The following is a 24,649-nucleotide window of genomic DNA, read 5'->3' on the forward strand; positions in this document are numbered from 1 at the left end:
TAACACTCCAGCTACTTGGAGCCATAGCCTTTTTTTTTTTGCACATTCTACAAGCAGTTGCTCTGATTGAGCAGTCTCTTTTTGAAAAGCAAATCAAACCCTCATTTAGAGGCGCGCTCTGGCATGGTAGGTGTATGGATTGGTAGCAAAAAGTCATAAAATCTGATGCTGTCTGGGCAGCCAATGAGAAGCTTGAGAAGTTTTAGCCCAGAGGTTCACAAATATCACCTGATGGGGGTATGGAGTGTCAAAGCCCAGGCTTCATGTGTGGCAGCCAAATAAAGGCTATATTGCCGTCCTGTTTAAAATTGTTTTCAGAATAGTTTACTCTGTTAATCCCACAGATACACCAAAAACCTAAATGGTTTTAATATCCGTCCAATACAAGGATGGTTCCATCAATGAAGTCCATGTCTACTCAGTAAAGGGAGCCAGGAAAGCAGAGCAAGAAGAACCATGAGAGAGACAGACTGAAGAACACATCCTGTGGGAGGTTTTGCAGAGGTTGGTGGGAAACAGTGGGATGGTGAAAATGAGTAACAAATGGAGGCATGGAGAGAGGTCTTCAGTGGCTGGAAGAGGTGTAGGTAAAGTGATGTAGGGGGGAAGCGGAGAAGTTATGGGATGATGATCGGGTCAGGATTAAGGAAAATGTACAGGAGACAGATGAGAGGGACATACGTATATGAAGACAGAGAAAGCAAAAGATAAGACAATGTTAAAGGAATTGTTAGATGGAGGAAGAGGTTACCCTCTGAACAGATTGGTGACGAGCACAAAATGTGATCTTTTGCGTAAATTGATAATTATCTGATGTGTAAACCTGATGTATCATTTATCTATTATTGGATATGTTCATATTCTCAGCATGTCAGGTTTAAGTTCCTCCAGCATGATTGAGCGCTATGCTTTACAGTTATGGGCTGGTTCAGCGTGGAAGGCACAAGGTTCATGCCTAGGTCTCTGCTTCGATCTCTCACTGAAGTGGGTAGTCAGAAACTCTGCATGTCTCTCACTCTGGTGGGTTATAGCCTAAGCGTTCATCATCCCTTCCCATTTTGAAGTGTCAGCATGAGCTCCTTTTGCCTTCTGCAGAGGGCAGATTGCCTTCAATTCCTACATGTGTGGACAAAATGCAGTGTGGATGCTGTTTCTTCAGGACTGCTAAAGATGGTGACATTTTATTCCAAAGCTGTACAACCGCTGTGTCATATTGTTGGTGTGCACTGCGGTATCTCCTATTTTGCTAGCATTAAATAAAGCTCCCAACTTCTGATCAAATGTAGACGGGAAAAGAAAGGTGTGACTTAACTAGAAAGCAACTTTTCTTGGTGAGGGTGAAGTCTGTGTTGAACTGTGCACAGCATATGCCACTTAGTGTAACTGCTTTGATAAGCTGTAGACCTCTTTTGCATTTGCACCACACACATGGTGGCTGAGTGTAGCCTTCAGAATCCTGCTTATCTGGTTTTATTAATCGCTGCTGCCGCTCAACAGCTGTCTGTCATGGAGGACAAAGCTTACAATCAGGGATGGAATCCCAATTTTGAGATTGATACCTTTGCTAAAATTCATTCAATAGGGTTCCAATATTCTCCTCAAGTATGTCTTTGGTGCTGGAATGCAGATGTTGTTTCTTTTTTTTTTTTTTAAATCCTGCATTTGTGGCAATTATTTTAATAAATGTATAAGTGAATCCTTGGGTGCAGAAAAAAAACTAATTTGGGAAACAGATTCTAAAGAATTGTTGCTTATCAACGCTTTTTAGGTTAAGTGCACCCACTTCACCCCCATCTCTTTCACTCGTTCGTGGGCTTGCCTTTCAAATATTCTTTGTAATAATTGGTAAATGCTTTATGTTTGTCCCGCCTTGGGGCATTTTGTTACCGCCTTGCAGACTGCCCCTGTTACATGGATAAATGCATGATTGCCGATATGTTTGACTGAGCAAACTTCTTTTTCCTTTTGTGTGTCTCCTTTGTGCTCATGGCGGCCATGGCACTTTGAATCAGCTTACTCATGTCAACTGTTTTATTTTTCATTTTCAATGTATGTGGCAAGAAAAGTCCAGTTAGTAATTTACAAGGCCAATGGCTCTAACTCGGGCAAATGCAAGACGCATTGTATTGCAAATGTTTGTTCTCATTTCCCAAAGATAGTGTGCACTTTTTATTTTATTTGTTTTTTGTGAGTACCATGTGGAGCTCCTTTTTTGCCCCATTCACATATCAGTGTCCCCTGTGGGACCATCCCAGCCCCTAGGCCCACTTTTGTAATCTTTACCTTCTTTGTGGGGGTACCCACCGAGCACCTTCGTATTCCTTTTTTCTCTCCTTCTGCCACCCTCCTTAGTGGCCAGTGTTCTTTGTGGTAAATTGATAACCTCCCGCAAGCCCAGTTGACCATCTTACTCTTTTACTCCTACTACGTGTTTTTAAAAAAAAAATTTTTTTTATTTTACTCCGATCTTCTTACCCAGTCTTAAATTAGCACATTTGCTGATCCTCCTGCCTATCCGTCTGTTGTCGGACTGGCGTGCTTGGTTCCGACTTTTGATTGAGTCACTGCAGACAGTAACCCTGAACCTATGTTTTTTTTAAATGAAACAGTGAAAAACTTAAAATTAATTATTTGTTCTCCTTTTTGATGGTTTTCCATGAAATGCATTCCAGTGCGTTTAGTTTGCCTAGTGTGTTTTTTAATGTTCCTATTTGAAGTTCAGGATGCATTTGATAGTGGGCCCTTCTGATTTGGTTTCCTTTTTTAATAGTTTTTTTCCCCTTTTCAATATTTCTCGAAAGAGAACCTTTTGCAGGGCTGACTTTATAGGGCTGGATTCACCAGGTTGCTAGCCATCTGATAGTTCTTTGTATAAATTGGACAATGTTTCATAATCGGTCAAGTTTAAGGAGGCAAATTCAACCTCAATGGTACTTTACTGGTGCACAACTTCAAAAAGCTCTAGTCCATTTCCATTGTGTTTTGTTCTGTGGGCAGCTGGCTGATACTTACCTGGTCTGAAATTGATTTGATGTTGTACCTCCATTGAATGTAAAGGAAAGCCACTTACTCATTTATGATCTGTTCAATGTGATTTCTGTAATGTTTGCAGTCCGCATCACCAATCACTCCTATCTTTAAAAGTGGTTGTGATCCATATTCTAACGGTTTCTAAGTGGTGCACTTTGCTCCTCATGCTGTTGTGGAATATTTTAAGAAATAAAATGCCTATTGATTTGTTTGCTGTATGAGTGAACGCCAGTACTGACAGGCTGCTTAAAGTTTTACCCCCAGAGGACCCTGAAATCCTGAAAGTGGTGGAAGAGATGGCGGCCATTGTAGCAGATGGGGGCCTTGAGATGGAAAAGATGGCAATAGAAGAATACAAGGAACACTCTGCATTTGCGTAAGTCTGTCAGCAGTAAGAGCCATGGACCCGTGTTTGATGGGGTAAACAATTTCATGTTGCAGATAAGACCAGACATCTCACCCCCTTGGAGAAAAGGGATGGGGTGATGTACAAAGAGGAAGTTTTGTTTAGCAGTAGGAAAACTCAAAATGGTGTTGTATTTGTGCTTTCCTCCAGTACCATTGCCTACTGCACAGGCTGTATCCAGGATGGATACATGTCCACTGAAGATTTGTCATTGCTGTTTGCCTTGGTTCCTCCTTTCTAAAACCTCTTTTTTTCTGTTTATTGCTTATGATGCAGATCACTCTCTGAAGGTTAAGCATCCATAGTGTCTGAGAAAGACATAATTGTGTTTACCATATATATATATATATATATATCATACGTAACATTGACATACACTATGTATCAAGAGGGGTGACATGCCTTGAGACATCAAAATCCACAGTGAATATTCTACCCAAATGAGGTAATAGATTCTGTTCTATTAAGTACATTCCAAATAAGGTGTGGAAGATTCATTTCATGTTAACACCAACCTGCCTAATTGGACCGAGCTACCTTCCACAGCACACCAGCTGAAGCCGTCACCAATGGCCTTGGAGTTTGAGAGGGATTCATTTTTTGCTAGTTGTGCTGCCCTTTGGTATTTATCTGCACAGTGCCTAACATACAAGGGGAGGAGGCGCCCAAGGAAGGACTGTAGAAAGCAGGGTCTTATTGGTCGCTTATTAATGCTTTTGGTGTCGGTGTGCTCTTTAAAAGCCTCTGGTGACGAGGACCAGGTCAGACCGAATAGCAAAGAATCAGGCTGTTCTCTGCCTATTTTTCTGTGTTGTAAGATCTCATACAGAACACCTAGTTGCCCAATTCAGGCTTCAGATAGAGCAAGTTTGTAATCTTGGTTGGTCTTATCATGGAAAAACTGAAAAAGCTTCTGCACAATATTTTGGAAGCTTTTAAACCTTGTCTCCTTTCCCTTATTGCCCTTTAGTTCTTATCTTTTGGTAAATGTTTTGAAGTTCATTTGTGATTCCTAAGGTGTAGGTATGACGTTTTCATTGTTTAACATGTTCATTGAAATCCCCCAAAAAAACATTGGCAGTTTTGTTGTAGAGGGGAAAACAACCTGAGTGGTTGCATGTCAGCCTTTCTGATGCAGCATTTTGGACCGTCACATGGGGTGAGTTGTTCCTGATCAACGGGATAGGCACATGCAACCCTGAGTTCTTGTTTTCCAGTCTCCTTTAGCTGGATTAGGTGTGCTTTTATACTGCACTGCTTTTTTTTTGGCCCTGGTTCCAGCTTCCATTTGTAGGTGTGTCTAATGTTTCCCAGCCTAGTGTTGCTCATTTCAAAGTTCCCATCACCTTCTGTCCCAAATCCACCTCTCCAGTCACTCTTTTCCTTACTCACCAACGTAGTCTCTGAGGTTCTCTTTGTCTCTGACCTTCTTTATCCCGAGTACACTTGGTCTCTGGCTCCCTTTTCCACCAACAAGGGAGACCTGAAAATGGGACTGATAACGAAGTAGGAATTCGCCTATCAAGCGATACCTCATGATATCTGAACTGAAAAAGATTGAATACTGTACCTCTATGACCATTGAGAGGTGACTGCAGACAAATGTGGGATAACTGCTGCCAGCACTGGGCGTGATATCAGCCCGAAGCGAAACAGATTGATATGTCAAAGGTGATGGGCAGTTCAGCTGCCTTTGTCTAATGAGAAATAGCATTGTTGACCAAGGAAAGTAAGAAATTGCTGTTTGGTGTCAGTGTCTGGCAAGTAGTTGTTAAGAGGAGTGGCTGGCATAGAGATTGAGGCCGAATGTGAAACAAAGAGAAGTTTTGACTCTACGGAATCTGAGCGCCCGAAAGGTGATGAATACATGGGTGTAATGATATGCTATCCTATGGTGTATATCTTTTTTTTTTCTCTGGCGATCATCCCCTTTGTTGCAATCCAGCCATGTAACAGTTTTTTCACTGCTTTATTTACTTTCTCCTTAAGTTGCCTCTTCTGTTTCACTGCAGTCTGTTAAACATTGGGTTCCAGACTTGACCATTACCTACAGCTTCAGGACCTTATCCATGGGGCAGCAGGTACCAGCCTTTGTTCTGGAATTGCCCCAGTAATCCAAACATTTTAGCTGTGGGTGCTTAATACATTTCCTTGTTCTGACCATGCAAACACTTAACAAGTGTATGAATAGCCTTGGTGTATAAAATTAAAATCTTTGATATCCTTTCAGACTCAGCTCACTGTATTGACACAATCCATCATACATGTAACTTGCATCAGTGGAAGAAATCTGGATAAGATTTTCTCTTCACTGTTTTTTTTTCTTAAGTCAGTCACTTCGGTTGCTCCAATAAAATGTCCTCTGTTGCAGTTGTTGGGCACTGTGGTGGCCACTGCAGACGTTCCAAAAAACTTTGATAAAACATAAAATGGTTGCAACAAAATGTATACACATCTTTGTGGAACAAAGTGGATGAAACATTATGATACCTATGATTTGAAGGATTATGCTTTGGGAAGGAAGATTGTTTGTATAAAATGTCTCCAATCGTAAGGTTTGGCAGTAATCTAATGTGATCTGACTGGCCCAAAAAGATGTTTGTATAATTCTAAGATTAACTCACTTAACAGTCTAAGGGCTCGCTTATTGGTAATTATAAGACGGAAAACAGCATTGGGTTTATATTTTCTTGATATCCGGAAAAGGAATAGGTTTTAGAAACGTTTTCAAGTTGTGTAATCCAGACCTGCCATTTAGACTAGAGACGTGCTCTTGGCATGAGTCATAAATTCATAATCTTTGGTTAGGTCAATGAGAGTTTAATGTTTCCAGAGATTAAACCTATTTATTGAGCCAAGATGTTTTCTCTGCAGAAGTCTATTGCCTTATTTCTCATTCATACCGCTCAACCAAGGCACCATCAACAGGTCGTCTTCTGGTACAACACTGGATTTTAGTAAAATACAGTTGGGAGAGGGCAGGACATAGCAAGTATCATTCTTTAATTTGTTGTCCTAAATGAATTGCCAAATGGTGATAAGACTTTTAAAGAAAAATTCACATGGACAGTTGCTTATCATCGCCATTGCAGCTTTTGTTCTCTCTGTGCGTGCCACTATTTTTGTTAAAGTTTACCCTGTTTCGGGGGAATATAGATTGTGCTTCAGATTGAGTTTTTCAGGTGTTCTTTAGCAAGTGACCATCTCCGACCAACGGATGTCGATGATGACTGGAAGAATTGCCCCCTCTTCATTTATTTTTGACTTATTTCTGTTGTCCACTTAGAACTCTTTGGCTGACCAACACTTCTCATTCAAAAATCCCCCTGACACTGTTTACTAAGAGGTCTGTGTCATCAGTAGCCCCAGGTATTGACCCTAGCTGTACCCCCTTAATAGCTCACCCACACTACATGTTAACCCAGTTCATTGTGTTTGCGTCTTCACAAAGCATGCACACCCAGTTGCACCTTTCCTAAATGTGAAGTCCATTTTATAGTTTCCCTGTCAAATTCTTAAATTAAACTCACATCCCTTATCTATAAACAAATACAATTAAGCTCTGTAATTATGAGCAAGAAAAGTATACTTGTAGCTTTCGTGACTATTAGATTATTATAGTAATAATAACTTATTTTGGACTGCACTTCATTCACACACATGCTGCTTCTACAAAGGGAAATAACAGGTAATACTATTACCCAAGTTATGACAGTTGCTTGTATCTCACACACTTGAAAAATCAAAGTTCATATATGCATCTTTCACCAGTTTAAAAGCCACTTGCTGATGAGAACCTTGACTGTGCCTTCTGCAGGACGATGGTTACAACCTCCCGATTTAGTTTCATACAGTGGCTGACGTGGAAAGAAGAGGGTTTTTCTACCCCATGTGCTCAAGTGCTGATGTTTTCTGGGTGGCCTTCCAGAGGACCTTCTGTTATTCTCCTGTTTTTTCCTGCTTGATTTGCATAATGCTGCCTGCTGCTGCAGCATTGGATTTTCTCTTCTTTCGTAGGCCATAGAAAGCGACAGGAACAGCTGCAGACTGGCATAGAGAGATCTGCCGGGCTTTGTTAGCTGAGTGACACGGTTTGAGCCACAGAATCCTCTGTAAACTCAGCAAGGCGAAGAGCTGGTTGAACTAAAACTCAATTCCTGTTAGTTTTAGAAATCTGTTTCAAAGGGTTGTAGATGCTGAAAATAAATTAGGCGACTACAAATTTTGGGAAAGATGTTTGTCTGACCACTCACTACCCCCCCCTCCAAAAAAACAAAAAAACTAAAATATGTTGAATGTTAACGCTTACTTTAATGCTTGCTCTCAGATGACTCTAAAATGGGAAAATATAGGTGTCTGATTGGAATTCTGTTCAAGGTATCCTGTAATGCCATTGGCTACTTGGAGAGTATATGCGATCTTTCACTGCTCGTATGCATGGGTTCTGCCAGCTTGCTCTTAATGTAGACCGTGACTGTAGGCAGTTTTGTGGGCGAACATGGGGACTGGAAGTATATACAATTCTTCATTAGGTAAGGTGTGCCTGTAACGATTTGACAAGTAGGCATGCGTATCATAAACGTACATTTCTAAAATACATTGTGATAAATATTTTGACAAACTGGGTATATATCAACAAAACCTTCTGATTGGAGGGTTGTACATGATCAATTCATCTAAAGTGTGTCTTGGTCTGGTGCAGGATGCTCCACAGTAGGGGAAGTGGCCCACAGCTCAGCACCCTCAACACAAGAGCCTCTTAGACAATTTTAAGTTCAGGAGAGGAAGAATGGATTGTCTCATAATTGTTCTTTATGGAAGAAGGGCCTGTTTCCAGAAGTCAAGTGATTGTCTCAAATGCCAGACAAGCATAGCAATGTGAACAAATGAAATAAAGTATTGTGTTGATATATTCTGTTTAGAATACCTGTGAAATAATAACTTCTGTACTGCATGTGTAATATTTAGACTTAAATTAAGAAGACACTGTAGGAAGTTGGCTCCGTATGCACTATTTCAAAGTAAGGAATTCTATGCACAGAGTCCAAGGGTTCCCCTTAGAGGTAAGATAGTGGCAAAAAGAGATAATACTAATGCTCTATTTTGTGGTAGTGTGGTCGAGCAGTAGGCTTATCAAAGGAGTAGTGTTAAGCATTTGTTGTACACACACAGGCAATAAATGAGGAACACACACTCAGAGACAATTCCAGGCCAATAGGTTTTTGTATAGAAAAATATATTTTCTTAGTTAATTTTAAGAACCACAGGTTCAAATTCTACATGTAATACTTTGCATGAAAGGTATTGCAGGTAGGTACTTTAGGAACTTTGAATTAGCAAAATAGCATGTACAGTTTTCACATAAATCACATATAGCTATTTTAAAACTATACAGTGCAATTTTCAACAGTTCCTGGGGGAGTAAGAGTTTGTTAGTTTTTGCAGGTAAGTAAACCACCTACGGGGTTCAAGTTTGGGTCCAAGGTAGCCCACCGTTGGGGGTTCAGAGCAACCCCAAAGTTACCACACCAGCAGCTCAGGGCCGGTCAGGTGCAGAGGTCAAAGTGGTGCCCAAAACGCATAGGCTTCAATGGAGAAAGGGGTGCCCCGGTGTAGGAAGTTGGCTCTGTATGTGCTATTTCAAAGTAAGGAATAGCATGCACAGAGTCCAAGGGTTCCCCTTAGAGGTAAAATAGTGGTAAAAAGAGATAATACTAATGCTCTATTTTGTGGTAGTGTGGTCGAGCAGTAGGCTTATCCAAGGAGTAGTGTTAAGCATTTGTTGTACATACACATAGACAATAAATGAGGTACACACACTCGGAGACAAATCCAGCCAATAGGTTTTGTTATAGAAAAATATCTTTTCTTAGTTTATTTTAAGAACCACAGGTTCAAATTTAACATGTAATATCTTGTTTGAAAGGTATTGCAGGTAAGTACATTAGGAACTTTGAATCATTTCAATTGCATGTATACTTTTCAAGTTATTCACAAATAGCTATTTTAAAAGTGGACACTTAGTGCAATTTTCACAGTTCCTGGGGGAGGTAAGTTTTTGTTAGTTTTACCAGGTAAGTAAGACACTTACAGGGTTCAGTTCTTGGTCCAAGGTAGCCCACCGTTGGGGGTTCAGAGCAACCCCAAAGTTACCCCACCAGCAGCTCGGGGCCGGTCAGGTGCAGAGTTCAAAGTGGTGCCCAAAACGCATAGGCTTCAATGGAGAGAAGGGGGTGCCCCGGTTCCAGTCTGCCAGCAGGTAAGTACCCGCGTCTTCGGAGGGCAGACCAGGGGGGTTTTGTAGGGCACCGGGGGGGGACACAAGCCCACACAGAAATTTCACCCTCCGCGGCGCGGGGGCGGCCGGGTGCAGTGTTAGAACAAGCGTCGGGTTCGCAATGGAAGTCAATGAGAGATCAAGGGATCTCTTTAGCGCTGCAGGCAGGCAAGGGGGGGCTTCCTCGGGGAAACCTCCACTTGGACAAGGGAGAGGGACTCCTGGGGGTCACTTCTGCAGTGAAAGTCCGGTCCTTCAGGTCCTGGGGGCTGCGGGTGCAGGGTCTTTTCCAGGCGTCGGGGCTTAGGTTTCAGAGAGTCGCGGTCAGGGGAAGCCTCGGGATTCCCTCTGCAGGCGGCGCTGTGGGGGCTCAGGGGGGACAGGTTTTGGTACTCACAGTCGTAGAGTAGTCCGGGGGTCCTCCCTGAGGTGTTGGTTCTCCACCAGCCGAGTAGGGGTCGCCGGGTGCAGTGTTGCAAGTCTCACGCTTCTTGCGGGGAGTTGCAGGGGTCTTTAAATCTGCTCCTTTGGATAAAGTTGCAGTCTTTTTGGAGCAGGTCCGCTGTCCTCGGGAGTTTCTTGTCGTCGTCGAAGCAGGGCAGTCCTCAGAGGATTCAGAGGTCGCTGGTCCCTTTGGAAGGCGTCGCTGGAGCAGAGTTCTTTGGAAGGCAGGAGACAGGCCGGTGAGTTTCTGGAGCCAAGGCAGTTGTTGTCTTCTGGTCTTCCTCTGCAGGGGTTTTCAGCTAGGCAGTCCTCCTTCTTGTTGTTGCAGGAATCTAATTTTCTAGGGTTCAGGGTAGCCCTTAAATACTAAATTTAAGGGCGTGTTTAGGTCTGGGGGGTTAGTAGCCAATGGCTACTAGCCCTGAGGGTGGGTACACCCTCTTTGTGCCTCCTCCCAAGGGGAGGGGGTCACAATCCTAACCCTATTGGGGGAATCCTCCATCTGCAAGATGGAGGATTTCTAAAAGTTAGAGTCACCTCAGCTCAGGACACCTTAGGGGCTGTCCTGACTGGCCAGTGACTCCTCCTTGTTATTCTCATTATTTTCTCCGGCCTTGCCGCCAAAAGTGGGGGCCGGGGCCGGAGGGGGCGGGCAACTCCACTAGCTGGAGTGTCCTGCGGTGCTGTGACAAAGGGGTGAGCCTTTGAGGCTCACCGCCAGGTGTTACAGCTCCTGCCTGGGGGAGGTGTTAGCATCTCCACCCAGTGCAGGCTTTGTTACTGGCCTCAGAGTGACAAAGGCACTCTCCCCATGGGGCCAGCAACATGTCTCTAGTGTGGCAGGCTGCTGGAACTAGTCAGCCTACACAGACAGTCGGTTAAGTTTCAGGGGGCACCTCTAAGGTGCCCTCTGGGGTGTATTTTGCAATAAAATGTACACTGGCATCAGTGTGCATTTATTGTGCTGAGAAGTTTGATACCAAACTTCTCAGTTTTCAGTGTAGCCATTATGGTGCTGTGGAGTTCGTGCAAAACAGACTCCCAGACCATATACTCTTATGGCTACCCTGCACTTACAATGTCTAAGGTTTTGTTTAGACACTGTAGGGGTACCATGCTCATGCACTGGTACCCTCACCTATGGTATAGTGCACCCTGCCTTAGGGCTGTAAGGCCTGCTAGAGGGGTGGCTGACCTATACTTGCATAGGCAGTGAGAGGCTGGCATGGCACCCTGAGGGGAGTGCCATGTCGACTTACTCGTTTTGTTCTCACTAGCACACACAAGCTGGCAAGCAGTGTGTCTGTGCTGAGTGAGAGGTCTCCAGGGTGGCATAAGACATGCTGCAGCCCTTAGAGACCTTCCTTGGCATCAGGGCCCTTGGTACTAGAAGTACCAGTTACAAGGGACTTATCTGGATGCCAGGGTCTGCCAATTGTGGATACAAAAGTACAGGTTAGGGAAAGAACACTGGTGCTGGGGCCTGGTTAGCAGGCCTCAGCACACTTTCAATTGTAAACATAGCATCAGCAAAGGCAAAAAGTCAGGGGGCAACCATGCCAAGGAGGCATTTCCTTACACAACCCCCCCCCCCCCCCCCCCCAAACGAAAGAGGATGAGACTAACCTTTCCCAAGAGAGTCTTCATTTTCTAAGTGGAAGAACCTGGAAAGGCCATCTGCATTGGCATGGGCAGTCCCAGGTCTGTGTTCCACTATAAAGTCCATTCCCTGTAGGGAGATGGACCACCTCAACAGTTTAGGATTTTCACCTTTCATTTGCATCAGCCATTTGAGAGGTCTGTGGTCAGTTTGAACTAGGAAGTGAGTCCCAAAGAGGTATGGTCTCAGCTTCTTCAGGGACCAAACCACAGCAAAGGCCTCCCTCTCAATGGCACTCCAACGCTGCTCCCTGGGGAGTAACCTCCTGCTAATGAAAGCAACAGGCTGGTCAAGGCCATCATCATTTGTTTGGGACAAAACTGCCCCTATCCCATTTTCAGATGCATCTGTCTGCACAATGAACTGCTTAGAATAATCTGGAGCTTTTAGAACTGGTGCTGAGCACATTGCTTGTTTCAGGGTGTCAAAGGCCTGTTGGCATTCTACAGTCCAGTTCACTTTCTTGGGCATTTTCTTGGAGGTGAGTTCAGTGAGGGCTGTCACAATGGATCCATATCCCTTCACAAACCTCCTGTAATACCCAGTCAAGCCAAGGAATGCCCTGACTTGAGTCTGGGTTTTTGGAGCTACCCAGTCCAGAATAGTCTGGATCTTGGGTTGGAGTGGCTGAACTTGGCCTCCACCTACAAGGTGGCCCAAGTAAACCACAGTTCCCTGCCCTATCTGGCATTTGGATGCCTTGATAGAGAGGCCTGCAGATTGCAGAGCCTTCAAAACCTTCTTCAGGTGGACCAGGTGATCCTGCCAGGTGAAGCTAAAGACCGCAATATCATCAAGATAAGCTGTGCTAAAGGACTCCAAACCAGCAAGGACTTGATTCACCAACCTTTGGAAGGTGGCAGGGGCATTCTTTAAACCAAAGGGCATAACAGTAAACTGATAATGCCCATCAGGTGTGGAGAATTCTGTTTTCTCTTTTGCTCCAGGTGCCATTTTTATTTGCCAGTACCCTGCTGTCAAGTCAAAGGTACTTAAGAATTTGGCAGCACCTAATTTGTCTATGAGCTCATCAGCTCTAGGAATTGGATGGGCGTCTGTCTTGGTGACAGAGTTGAGCCCTCTGTAGTCCACACAAAACCTCATCTCTTTCTTTCCATCTTTGGTGTGAGGTTTGGGGACTAAGACCACTGGGCTAGCCCAGGGGCTGTCAGAGCGCTCAATTACTCCCAATTCCAGCATCTTGTGGACTTCCACCTTGATGCTTTCCTTAACATGGTCAGACTGTCTAAAAATTTTGTTTTTGACAGGCATGCTGTCTCCTGTGTCCACATCATGGGTACACAGGGGTGTCTGACCAGGGGTTAGGGAGAAGAGTTCAGGAAACTGTTGTAGGACTCTCCTACAATCAGCTTGCTGTTGGCCAGAGAGGGTGTCTGAGTAGATCACTCCATCTACTGAGCCATCTTTTGGGTCTGATGACAGAAGATCAGGGAGAGGTTCACTCTCTGCCTCCTGATCCTCATCTGTTACCATCAACAGATTTACATCAGCCCTGTCATGGAAGAGCTTAAGGCGGTTCACATGGATCACCCTCTTGGGGCTCCTGCTTGTGCCCAGGTCCACCAGGTAGGTGACCTGACTCTTCCTTTCTAGCACTGGGTAGGGGCCACTCCATTTGTCCTGAAGTGCCCTGGGAGCCACAGGCTCCAGAACCCAGACTTTCTGCCCTGGTTGGAACTCAACCATTGCAGCCTTTTGGTCATACCAAAACTTCTGGAGCTGTTGGCTGGCCTCAAGGTTTTTGCTTGCCTTTTCCATGTACTCTGCCATTCTAGAGCGAAGGCCAAGTACATAGTCCACTATGTCCTGTTTAAGCTCATGAAGAGGTCTCTCCCAGCCTTCTTTAACAAGAGCAAGTGGTCCCCTTACAGGGTGACCAAACAGAAGTTCGAAGGGTGAGAATCCTACTCCCTTCTGTGGCACCTCTCTGTAAGCGAAAAGCAGACATGGCAAGAGGACATCCCATCTCCTTTTGAGCTTTTCTGGGAGCCCCATGATCATGCCTTTTAATGTCTTGTTGAATCTCTCAACTAAGCCATTAGTTTGTGGATGGTATGGTGTAGTGAATTTGTAAGTCACCCCACACTCATTCCACATGTGTTTTAGGTATGCTGACATGAAGTTGGTACCTCTGTCAGACACCACCTCCTTAGGGAAACCCACTCTGGTAAAGATACCAATGAGGGCCTTGGCTACTGCAGGGGCAGTAGTCGACCTAAGGGGAATAGCTTCAGGATACCTAGTAGCATGATCCACTACTACTAGGATATACATATGTTCGATGGCATCTGTCGCTGTAGATACGCATGTTCTGCAATAGCTCGCCATCTGGTGTTGGGCCGGAGTGTTACAAGTTGTTTTTCTTCGAAGAAGTCTTTCGAGTCACGGGACCGAGTGACTCCTCCTTTTGTCTCCATTGCGCATGGGCGTCGACTCCATCTTCGATTGTTTTTTTTCCGCCATCGGGTTCGGACGTGTTCCTGTCGCTCCGAGTTTCGGAATGGAAAATTAGCTAATTTCTGAAGATTTTCGTCGGTATTGTTGCGTTCGGGATCGGCGTACTTAGATTCAACACCGCATCGAAGATCGAAGAGCTCCGGTGCCCTTCGGGGTAGTTTTTCGATCCTCCGTCGGGGCCTGGTCGGCCCGACCGCGTGCTGAAGAACGCCGATGGAACGGACCCCGTTTCGTTTCTGCCCCAAATGCCACAATAAATACCCCTACACAGACCAACACTTGGTCTGCAACCTGTGCCTGTCACCTGAGCACAGCGAAGACACCTGCGAGGCCTGTCGTGCGTTCCGGTCCCGAAAAACACTCCGAGACCGTCGAGCCAGAAGACTTCAGATGGCGTCCGCACCGACAGCCCAACGGGAGTTCGAGGAACAGGAAGAGGAAGGTACCTTCTCGATCCAAGACTCAGACTCCGAAGGATTCGACGATACACAAACCGTGAGTAAGACGTCGAAAACCACACAGAGAAACATTTACAAGGCCCAGGGGACGCCACTGCCACCAGGCCATGGCTCGACCCATAAATTCGGTGACCGACTGTCGGCACCGAAAAAGGCCCAAACAGTGCCGAGATCGTCCGACTCCGGTCGAGACACCGGCACGCAGCCTTCTCGGGACCGAGAAAGTGCTGGAGACAAGCCTCGACACCGAGATGCCGGTGTGGACACGGCTCGACGCCGAGACAGCGGCACCGAAACAGATCGACGCCGAGAGGTTTCGGCCCCGAAAAGGAAGAAAGTCACCTCGGAGCCGAAAAAACACGCAGACAAAGTTTCGATGCCGAAACAAACTGCAAGCGACCCAGCTTCAGGCTCTTATACAGAAGAGCACTCGCTAACCTCCCAAATGCAGAAGCATAGGTTTGAGGAAGAGCTACAAGCAACTGATGTGGACCATACGCAAAAGCGTATCTTCATTCAGCAGGGGACAGGAAAAATAAGCACCCATCCCCCCATTAGGAGAAAGAGGAGGTTGGAGTTCCAGACGGAACAAACACCACAACCAAAAGTGGTGAAAAGAGTTACACCACCACCCTCTCCTCCGCCCGTGATTGACGTTTCACCAGCACAAACTCCATCACACTCCCCAGCTCACACCACCATGAGCCAGGGTGACCAAGATCAGGACGCATGGGACCTATACGACGCCCCAGTGTCAGATAACAGCCCGGAGGCATACCCTACAAAGCCATCTCCACCAGAAGACAGCACCGCGTACTCTCAGGTGGTGGCTAGAGCAGCACAATTTCACAACGTAAGCCTCCACTCAGAACAGGTCGAGGATGATTTCTTGTTCAACACACTCTCCTCCACCCACAGCTCATACCAAAGCCTGCCTATGCTCCCTGGTATGCTCCGGCACGCAAAAGACATATTTAAGGAGCCGGTCAAAAGTAGGTGTAGGAAGTTGGCTCTGTATGTGCTATTTCAAAGTAAGGAATAGCATGCACAGAGTCCAAGGGTTCCCCTTAGAGGTAAAATAGTGGTAAAAAGAGATAATACCAATGCTCTAGTTTGTGGTAGTGTGGTCGAGCAGTAGGCTTATCCAAGGAGTAGTGTTAAGCATTTGTTGTACATACACATAGACAATAAATGAGGTACACACACTCCGAGACAAATCCAGCCAATAGGTTTTTATATAGAAAAATATCTTTTCTTAGTTTATTTTAAGAACCACAGGTTCAAATTCTACATGTAATATCTCATTTGAAAGGTATTGCAGGTAAGTACTTTAGGAACTTTAAATCATAAAAATTGCATGTATACTTTTCAAGTTATTGACAAATAGCTGTTTTAAAAGTGGACACTTAGTGCAATTTTCACAGTTCCTAGGGGAGGTAAGTATTTGTTAGGTTAACCAGGTAAGTAAGACACTTACAGGGCTTAGTTCTTGGTCCAAGGTAGCCCACCGTTGGGGGTTCAGAGCAACCCCAAAGTCACCACACCAGCAGCTCAGGGCCGGTCAGGTGCAGAGTTCAAAGTGGTGCCCAAAACACATAGGCTAGAATGGAGAGAAGGGGGTGCCCCGGTTCCGGTCTGCTTGCAGGTAAGTACCCGCGTCTTCGGAGGGCAGACCAGGGGGGTTTTGTAGGGCACCGGGGGGGACGCAAGTCCACACAGAAATTTCACCCTCAGCGGCGCGGGGGCGGCCGGGTGCAGTGTAGAAACAAGCGTCGGGTTCGCAATGTTAGTCTATGAGAGATCTCGGGATCTCTTCAGCGCTGCAGGCAGGCAAGGGGGGGGTTCCTCGGGGAAACCTCCACTTGGGCAAGGGAGAGGGACTCCTGGGGGTCACTTCTCCAGTGAAAGTCCGGTCCTTCAGGTCCTGGGGGCTGCGGGTGCAGGGTCTCTCCCAGGCGTCGGGACTTTAGGTTCAAAGAGTCGCGGTCAGGGGAAGCCTCGGGATTCCCTCTGCAGGCGGCGCTGTGGGGGCTCAGGGGGGACAGGTTTTGGTACTCACAGTATCAGAGTAGTCCTGGGGTCCCTCCTGAGGTGTTGGATCGCCACCAGCCGAGTCGGGGTCGCCGGGTGCAGTGTTGCAAGTCTCACGCTTCTTGCGGGGAGCTTGCAGGGTTCTTTTAAAGCTGCTGGAAACAAAGTTGCAGCCTTTCTTGGAGCAGGTCCGCTGTCCTCGGGAGTTTCTTGTCTTTTCGAAGCAGGGGCAGTCCTCAGAGGATGTCGAGGTCGCTGGTCCCTTTGGAAGGCGTCGCTGGAGCAGGATCTTTGGAAGGCAGGAGACAGGCCGGTGAGTTTCTGGAGCCAAGGCAGTTGTCGTCTTCTGGTCTTCCGCTGCAGGGGTTTTCAGCTGGGCAGTCCTTCTTCTTGTAGTTGCAGGAATCTAATTTTCTAGGGTTCAGGGTAGCCCTTAAATACTAAATTTAAGGGCGTGTTTTAGGTCTGGGGGGTTAGTAGCCAATGGCTGCTAGCCCTGAGGGTGGGTACACCCTCTTTGTGCCTCCTCCCAAGGGGAGGGGGTCACAATCCTAACCCTATTGGGGGAATCCTCCATCTGCAAGATGGAGGATTTCTAAAAGTTAGAGTCACTTCAGCTCAGGACACCTTAGGGGCTGTCCTGACTGGCCAGTGACTCCTCCTTGTTTTTCTCATTATTTTCTCCGGCCTTGCCGCCAAAAGTGGGGCCTGGCCGGAGGGGGCGGGCAACTCCACTAGCTGGAGTGTCCTGCTGGGTTGGCACAAAGGAGGTGAGCCTTTGAGGCTCACCGCCAGGTGTGACAATTCCTGCCTGGGAGAGGTGTTAGCATCTCCACCCAGTGCAGGCTTTGTTACTGGCCTCAGAGTGACAAAGGCACTCTCCCCATGGGGCCAGCAACACGTCTCGGTTTGTGGCAGGCTGCTAAAACTAGTCAGCCTACACAGATAGTCGGTTAAGTTTCAGGGGGCACCTCTAAGGTGCCCTCTGTGGTGTATTTTTCAATAAAATGTACACTGGCATCAGTGTGCATTTATTGTGCTGAGAAGTTTGATACCAAACTTCCCAGTTTTCAGTGTAGCCATTATGGTGCTGTGGAGTTCGTGTTTGACAGACTCCCAGACCATATACTCTTATGGCTACCCTGCACTTACAATGTCTAAGGTTTTGTTTAGACACTGTAGGGGTACCATGCTCATGCACTGGTACCCTCACCTATGGTATAGTGCACCCTGCCTTAGGGCTGTAAGGCCTGCTAGAGGGGTGTCTTACCTATACTGCATAGGCAGTGAGAGGCTGGCATGGCACCCTGAGGGGAGTGCCATGTCGACTTACTCGTTTTGTCCTCACTAGCACACACAAGCTGGTAAGCAGTGTGTCTGTGCTGAGTGAGAGGTCTCCAGGGTGGCATAAGACATGCTGCAGCCCTTAGAGACCTTCCTTGGCATCAGGGCCCTTGGTACTAGAAGTACCAGTTACAAGGGACTTATCTGGATGCCAGGGTCTGCCAATTGTGGATACAAAAGTACAGGTTAGGGAAAGAACACTGGTGCTGGGGCCTGGTTAGCAGGCCTCAGCACACTTTCAATTGTAAACATAGCATCAGCAAAGGCAAAAAGTCAGGGGCAACCATGCCAAGGAGGCATTTCCTTACAGTAGGGCAATCACACCAAGGGTGGAAAAAAAGTATAAGCCGCCTCCTACGGACCCGGTTTTCATCACTACACAGCTGCCACCAGACTCTGTTGTTGTAGGAGCAGCTAGGAAAAGGGCCAACTCCCACACATCTGGAGATGCACCACCCCCAGATAAAGAAAGCCGCAAGTTCGATGCAGCTGGTAAGAGAGTCGCAGCACAAGCTGCAAACCAGTGGCGCATCGCGAACTCCCAGGCACTACTTGCGCGCTATGACAGAGCCCACTGGGACGAGATGCAACATCTCATTGAACATCTGCCCAAGGACTTACACAATAGGGCAAAGCAAGTGGTCGAGGAAGGACAGACCATTTCCAACAACCAGATCTGCTCCTCCATGGACGCTGCAGATACAGCTGCACGGACAATTAATACATCTGTAACTATCAGAAGGCATGCATGGCTCCGAACGTCTGGATTTAAACCAGAGATTCAACAAGCAGTTCTCAATATGCCTTTTAATGAAAAAGAACTGTTCGGTCCAGAAGTGGACACAGCGATTGAGAAACTTAAAAAAGATACGGACACTGCCAAAGCCATGGGCGCACTCTACTCCCCGCAGAGCAGAGGGAATTACAGCACATTCCGTAAAACGCCCTTTCGAGGGGGGTTTCGAGGTCAAAGCACACAAGCCAGCACCTCACATGCCACACCGTCCAGTTACCAGGGACAGTATAGAGGAGGTTTTCGGGGACAATATAGAGGAGGGCAATTCCCTAGAAATAGAGGAAGATTTCAAAGCCCCAAAGCCCCTACTACTAAACAGTGACTCACATGTCACTCACCCCCTCCACACAACACCAGTGGGGGGAAGAATAGGTCATTATTACAAAGCATGGGAGGAAATCACTACAGACACTTGGGTTCTAGCAATTATCCAACATGGTTATTGCATAGAATTTCTACAATTCCCTCCAAACATACCACCAAAAGCACAAAATTTAACAACACACCATTCCAATCTCCTGGAGATAGAAGTGCAGGCACTATTGCAAAAGAATGCAATCAAATTAGTGCCAAACACACAAATAAACACAGGAGTTTACTCACTGTACTTTCTGATACCAAAGAAGGACAAAACACTGAGACCAATCCTAGACCTCAGAGTAGTGAACACTTTCATCAAATCAGACCACTTCCACATGGTCACACTACAAGAAGTATTGCCATTGCTAAAACTGCACGACTACATGGCAACTTTAGACCTCAAGGATGCTTATTTCCATATACCAATACACCCATCGCACAGGAAATACCTAAGGTTTGTATTCAAAGGAATACATTACCAATTCAAGGTACTGCCTTTCGGATTAACAACCGCACCAAGAGTCTTTACCAAATGTCTAGCGGTAGTCGCAGCACACATAAGAAGGCAGCAAATATATGTGTTCCCATATCTAGACGACTGGCTAATCAAGGCCCATTCGTTAATAGAGTGCTCAAATCACACAAATCATATCATACAAACCCTCTTCAAACTAGGGTTCACCGTCAATTTCACAAAATCCAAAATTCTGCCACGCAAGGTACAACAATACCTGGGAGCCATAATAGACACATGTAAGGAAATGCCTCCTTGGCATGGTTGCCCCCTGACTTTTTGCCTTTGCTGATGCTATGTTTACAATTGAAAGTGTGCTGAGGCCTGCTAACCAGGCCCCAGCACCAGTGTTCTTTCCCTAACCTGTACTTTTGTATCCACAATTGGCAGACCCTGGCATCCAGATAAGTCCCTTGTAACTGGTACTTCTAGTACCAAGGGCCCTGATGCCAAGGAAGGTCTCTAAGGGCTGCAGCATGTCTTATGCCACCCTGGAGACCTCTCACTCAGCACAGACACACTGCTTGCCAGCTTGTGTGTGCTAGTGAGGACAAAACGAGTAAGTCGACATGGCACTCCCCTCAGGGTGCCATGCCAGCCTCTCACTGCCTATGCAGTATAGGTAAGACACCCCTCTAGCAGGCCTTACAGCCCTAAGGCAGGGTGCACTATACCATAGGTGAGGGTACCAGTGCATGAGCATGGTACCCCTACAGTGTCTAAACAAAACCTTAGACATTGTAAGTGCAGGGTAGCCATAAGAGTATATGGTCTGGGAGTCTGTCAAACACGAACTCCACAGCACCATAATGGCTACACTGAAAACTGGGAAGTTTGGTATCAAACTTCTCAGCACAATAAATGCACACTGATGCCAGTGTACATTTTATTGTAAAATACACCACAGAGGGCACCTTAGAGGTGCCCCCTGAAACTTAACCGACTATCTGTGTAGGCTGACTAGTTTTAGCAGCCTGCCCCAAACCGAGACATGTTGCTGGCCCCATGGGGAGAGTGCCTTTGTCACTCTGAGGCCAGTAACAAAGCCTGCACTGGGTGGAGATGCTAACACCTCTCCCAGGCAGGAATTGTCACACCTGGCGGTGAGCCTCAAAGGCTCACCTCCTTTGTGCCAACCCAGCAGGACACTCCAGCTAGTGGAGTTGCCCGCCCCCTCCGGCCAGGCCCCACTTTTGGCGGCAAGGCCGGAGAAAATAATGAGAATAACAAGGAGGAGTCACTGGCCAGTCAGGACAGCCCCTAAGGTGTCCTGAGCTGAGGTGACTCTAACTTTTAGAAATCCTCCATCTTGCAGATGGAGGATTCCCCCAATAGGGTTAGGATTGTGACCCCCTCCCCTTGGGAGGAGGCACAAAGAGGGTGTACCCACCCTCAGGGCTAGTAGCCATTGGCTACTAACCCCCCAGACCTAAACACGCCCTTAAATTTAGTATTTAAGGGCTACCCTGAACCCTAGAAAATTAGATTCCTGCAACTACAAGAAGAAGGACTGCCTAGCTGAAAACCCCTGCAGCGGAAGACCAGAAGACAACTGCCTTGGCTCCAGAAACTCACCGGCCTGTCTCCTGCCTTCCAAAGATCCTGCTCCAGCGACGCCTTCCAAAGGGACCAGCGACCTCGACATCCTCTGAGGACTGCCCCTGCTTCGAAAAGACAAGAAACTCCCGAGGACAGCGGACCTGCTCCAAGAAAAGCTGCAACTTTGTTTCCAGCAGCTTTAAAGAACCCTGCAAGCTCCCCGCAAGAAGCGTGAGACTTGCAACACTGCACCCGGCGACCCCGACTCGGCTGGTGGCGATCCAACACCTCAGGAGGGACCCCAGGACTACTCTGATACTGTGAGTACCAAAACCTGTCCCCCCTGAGCCCCCACAGCGCCGCCTGCAGAGGGAATCCCGAGGCTTCCCCTGACCGCGACTCTTTGAACCCAAAGTCCCGACGCCTGGGAGAGACCCTGCACCCGCAGCCCCCAGGACCTGAAGGACCGGACTTTCACTGGAGAAGTGACCCCCAGGAGTCCCTCTCCCTTGCCCAAGTGGAGGTTTCCCCGAGGAATCCCCCCCTTGCCTGCCTGCAGCGCTGAAGAGATCCCGAGATCTCTCATAGACTAACATTGCGAACCCGACGCTTGTTTCTACACTGCACCCGGCCGCCCCCGCGCTGCTGAGGGTGAAATTTCTGTGTGGACTTGTGTCCCCCCCGGTGCCCTACAAAACCCCCCTGGTCTGCCCTCCGAAGACGCGGGTACTTACCTGCAAGCAGACCGGAACCGGGGCACCCCCTTCTCTCCATTCTAGCCTATGTGTTTTGGGCACCACTTTGAACTCTGCACCTGACCGGCCCTGAGCTGCTGGTGTGGTGACTTTGGGGTTGCTCTGAACCCCCAACGGTGGGCTACCTTGGACCAAGAACTAAGCCCTGTAAGTGTCCTACTTACCTGGTAAAACTAACAAAAACTTACCTCCCCCAGGAACTGTGAAAATTGCACTAAGTGTCCATTTTTAAAACAGCTATTTGTCAATAACTTGAAAAGTATACATGCAATTTTTATGATTTGAAGTTCCTAAAGTACTTACCTGCAATACCTTTCGAACAAGATATTACATGTTAAATTTGAACCTGTGGTTCTTAAAATAAACTAAGAAAAGATATTTTTCTATAACAAAAACCTATTGGCTGGATTTGTCTCTGAGTGTGTGTACCTCATTTATTGTCTATGTGTATGTACAACAAATGCTTAACACTACTCCTTGGATAAGCCTACTGCTCGACCACACTACCACAAAATAGAGCATTAGTATTATCTCTTTTTGCCACTATCTTACCTCTAAGGGGAACCCTTGGACTCTGTGCATACTATTCCTTACTTTGAAATAGTGCATACAGAGCCAACTTCCTACAACACATCAAAAGGAGTAGCCACTCCAAATCCACAAAGAATTCAAAATTTCAACACCATCATACAACGCATGTATCCAACACAAAAGATACAAGCAAAGATGGTATTACAACTCCTAGGCATGATGTCATCATGCATAGCCATTGTCCCAAATGCAAGACTGCACATGAGGCCCTTACAACAATGCCTAGCATCACAGTGGTCTCAAGCACAGGGTCACCTTCTAGATCTGGTGTTAATAGACCGCCAAACTTACCTCTCGCTTCTGTGGTGGAACAACATAAATTTAAACAAGGGGCGGCCTTTCCAAGACCCAGTGCCACAATACGTAATAACAACAGATGCTTCCATGACAGGGTGGGGAGCACACCTCGATCAACACAGCATACAAGGACAATGGAACGTACATAAAACAAAACTGCATATCAATCACCTAGAACTTCTAGCAGTTTTTCAAGCACTAAAAGCTTTCCAACCAATAATAGTTCACAAATACATTCTCGTCAAAACAGACAACATGACAACAATGTATTATCTAAACAAGCAGGGGGGGACGCACTCCACGCAGTTAAGCCTGCTAGCACAAAAAATTTGGCATTGGGCAATTCACAACCAAATTCGCCTAATTGCACAGTTTATACCAGGGATACAAAATCAACTCGCAGACAATCTCTCTCGAGATCACCAACAGGTCCACGAATGGGAAATTCACCCCCAAATTCTGAACACTTATTTCAAACTCTGGGGAACACCTCAGATAGACTTGTTTGCGACAAGGGAGAACGCAAAATGCCAAAACTTCGCATCCAGATACCCACACAAACAATCCCAAGGCAATGCTCTATGGATGAACTGGTCAGGGATATTTGCTTACGCTTTTCCTCCTCTCCCTCTCCTTCCTTACCTGGTAAACAAACTCAGTCAAAGCAAACTCAAACTCATATTGATAGCACCAACTTGGGCAAGGCAACCCTGGTACACAACGCTGCTAGACCTATCAGTGGTACCCTGCATCAAATTGCCCAACAGGCCAGATCTGTTGACACAGCACAACCAAAAGATCAGACACCCAGATCCAGCATCGCTGAATCTAGCAATCTGGCTCCTGAAATCCTAGAATTCGGGCACTTACAACTTACCCAAGAATGTATGGAAGTCATAAAACAAGCAAGAAAGCCATCCACCAGGCACTGCTATGCAAGTAAATGGAAGAGGTTTGTTTGCTACTGCCATATTAATCAAATACAACCATTACACACAACTCCACAACATGTAGTGGGTTACTTGCTTCACTTACAAAAATCTAACCTAGCTTTCTCTTCCATTAAGATTCACCTTGCAGCAATATCTGCATACCTGCAAACTACCTATTCAACTTCCCTATATAAAATACCAGTCATTAAAGCATTCATGGAGGGCCTTAGGAGAATTATACCACCAAGAACACTACCTGTTCCTTCATGGAACCTAAATGTTGTCCTAACTAGACTTATGGGTCCACCTTTTGAACCCATGCACTCCTGCGACATACAGTTCCTAACCTGGAAGGTGGCATTTCTCATCGCCATTACTTCCCTGAGAAGAGTAAGCGAGATTCAGGCGTTTACTATACAGGAACCTTTTATACAACTACACAAAAATAAAGTCGTCCTAAGGACCAATCCTAAATTTTTGCCAAAGGTTATTTCACCGTTCCATCTAAATCAAACAGTGGAACTTCCAGTGTTCTTTCCACAGCCAGATACCGTAGCTGAAAGGGCACTACATACATTAGATGTCAAAAGAGCATTAATGTATTACATTGACAGAACAAAAAACATCAGAAAGACTAAACAACTCTTTATTGCATTTCAAAAACCTCACGCAGGAAACCCAATTTCAAAACAAGGTATAGCCAGATGGATAGTTAAATGCATCCAAATTTGCTACCT

At 46.3% G+C, this 24,649-nt stretch overlaps 1 protein-coding gene across 1 annotated transcript in view; it reads left to right on the forward strand.

Moving 5' to 3' along the window:
- Positions 1 to 24,649, forward strand: part of SUGP1 (SURP and G-patch domain containing 1) — a 303,889-nt gene that overhangs the window by 143,777 nt on the left and 135,463 nt on the right. The window contains exon 5 of the mRNA XM_069216188.1: positions 3,283 to 3,406. Coding sequence (XP_069072289.1) covers positions 3,283 to 3,406 — 124 coding nt within the window. The remainder of the gene's footprint in view (positions 1 to 3,282; positions 3,407 to 24,649) is intronic.

The sequence above is a fragment of the Pleurodeles waltl genome, chromosome 12 (genome assembly GCF_031143425.1).
Source record: "Pleurodeles waltl isolate 20211129_DDA chromosome 12, aPleWal1.hap1.20221129, whole genome shotgun sequence".
Lineage (NCBI taxonomy): Eukaryota > Metazoa > Chordata > Amphibia > Caudata > Salamandridae > Pleurodeles > Pleurodeles waltl.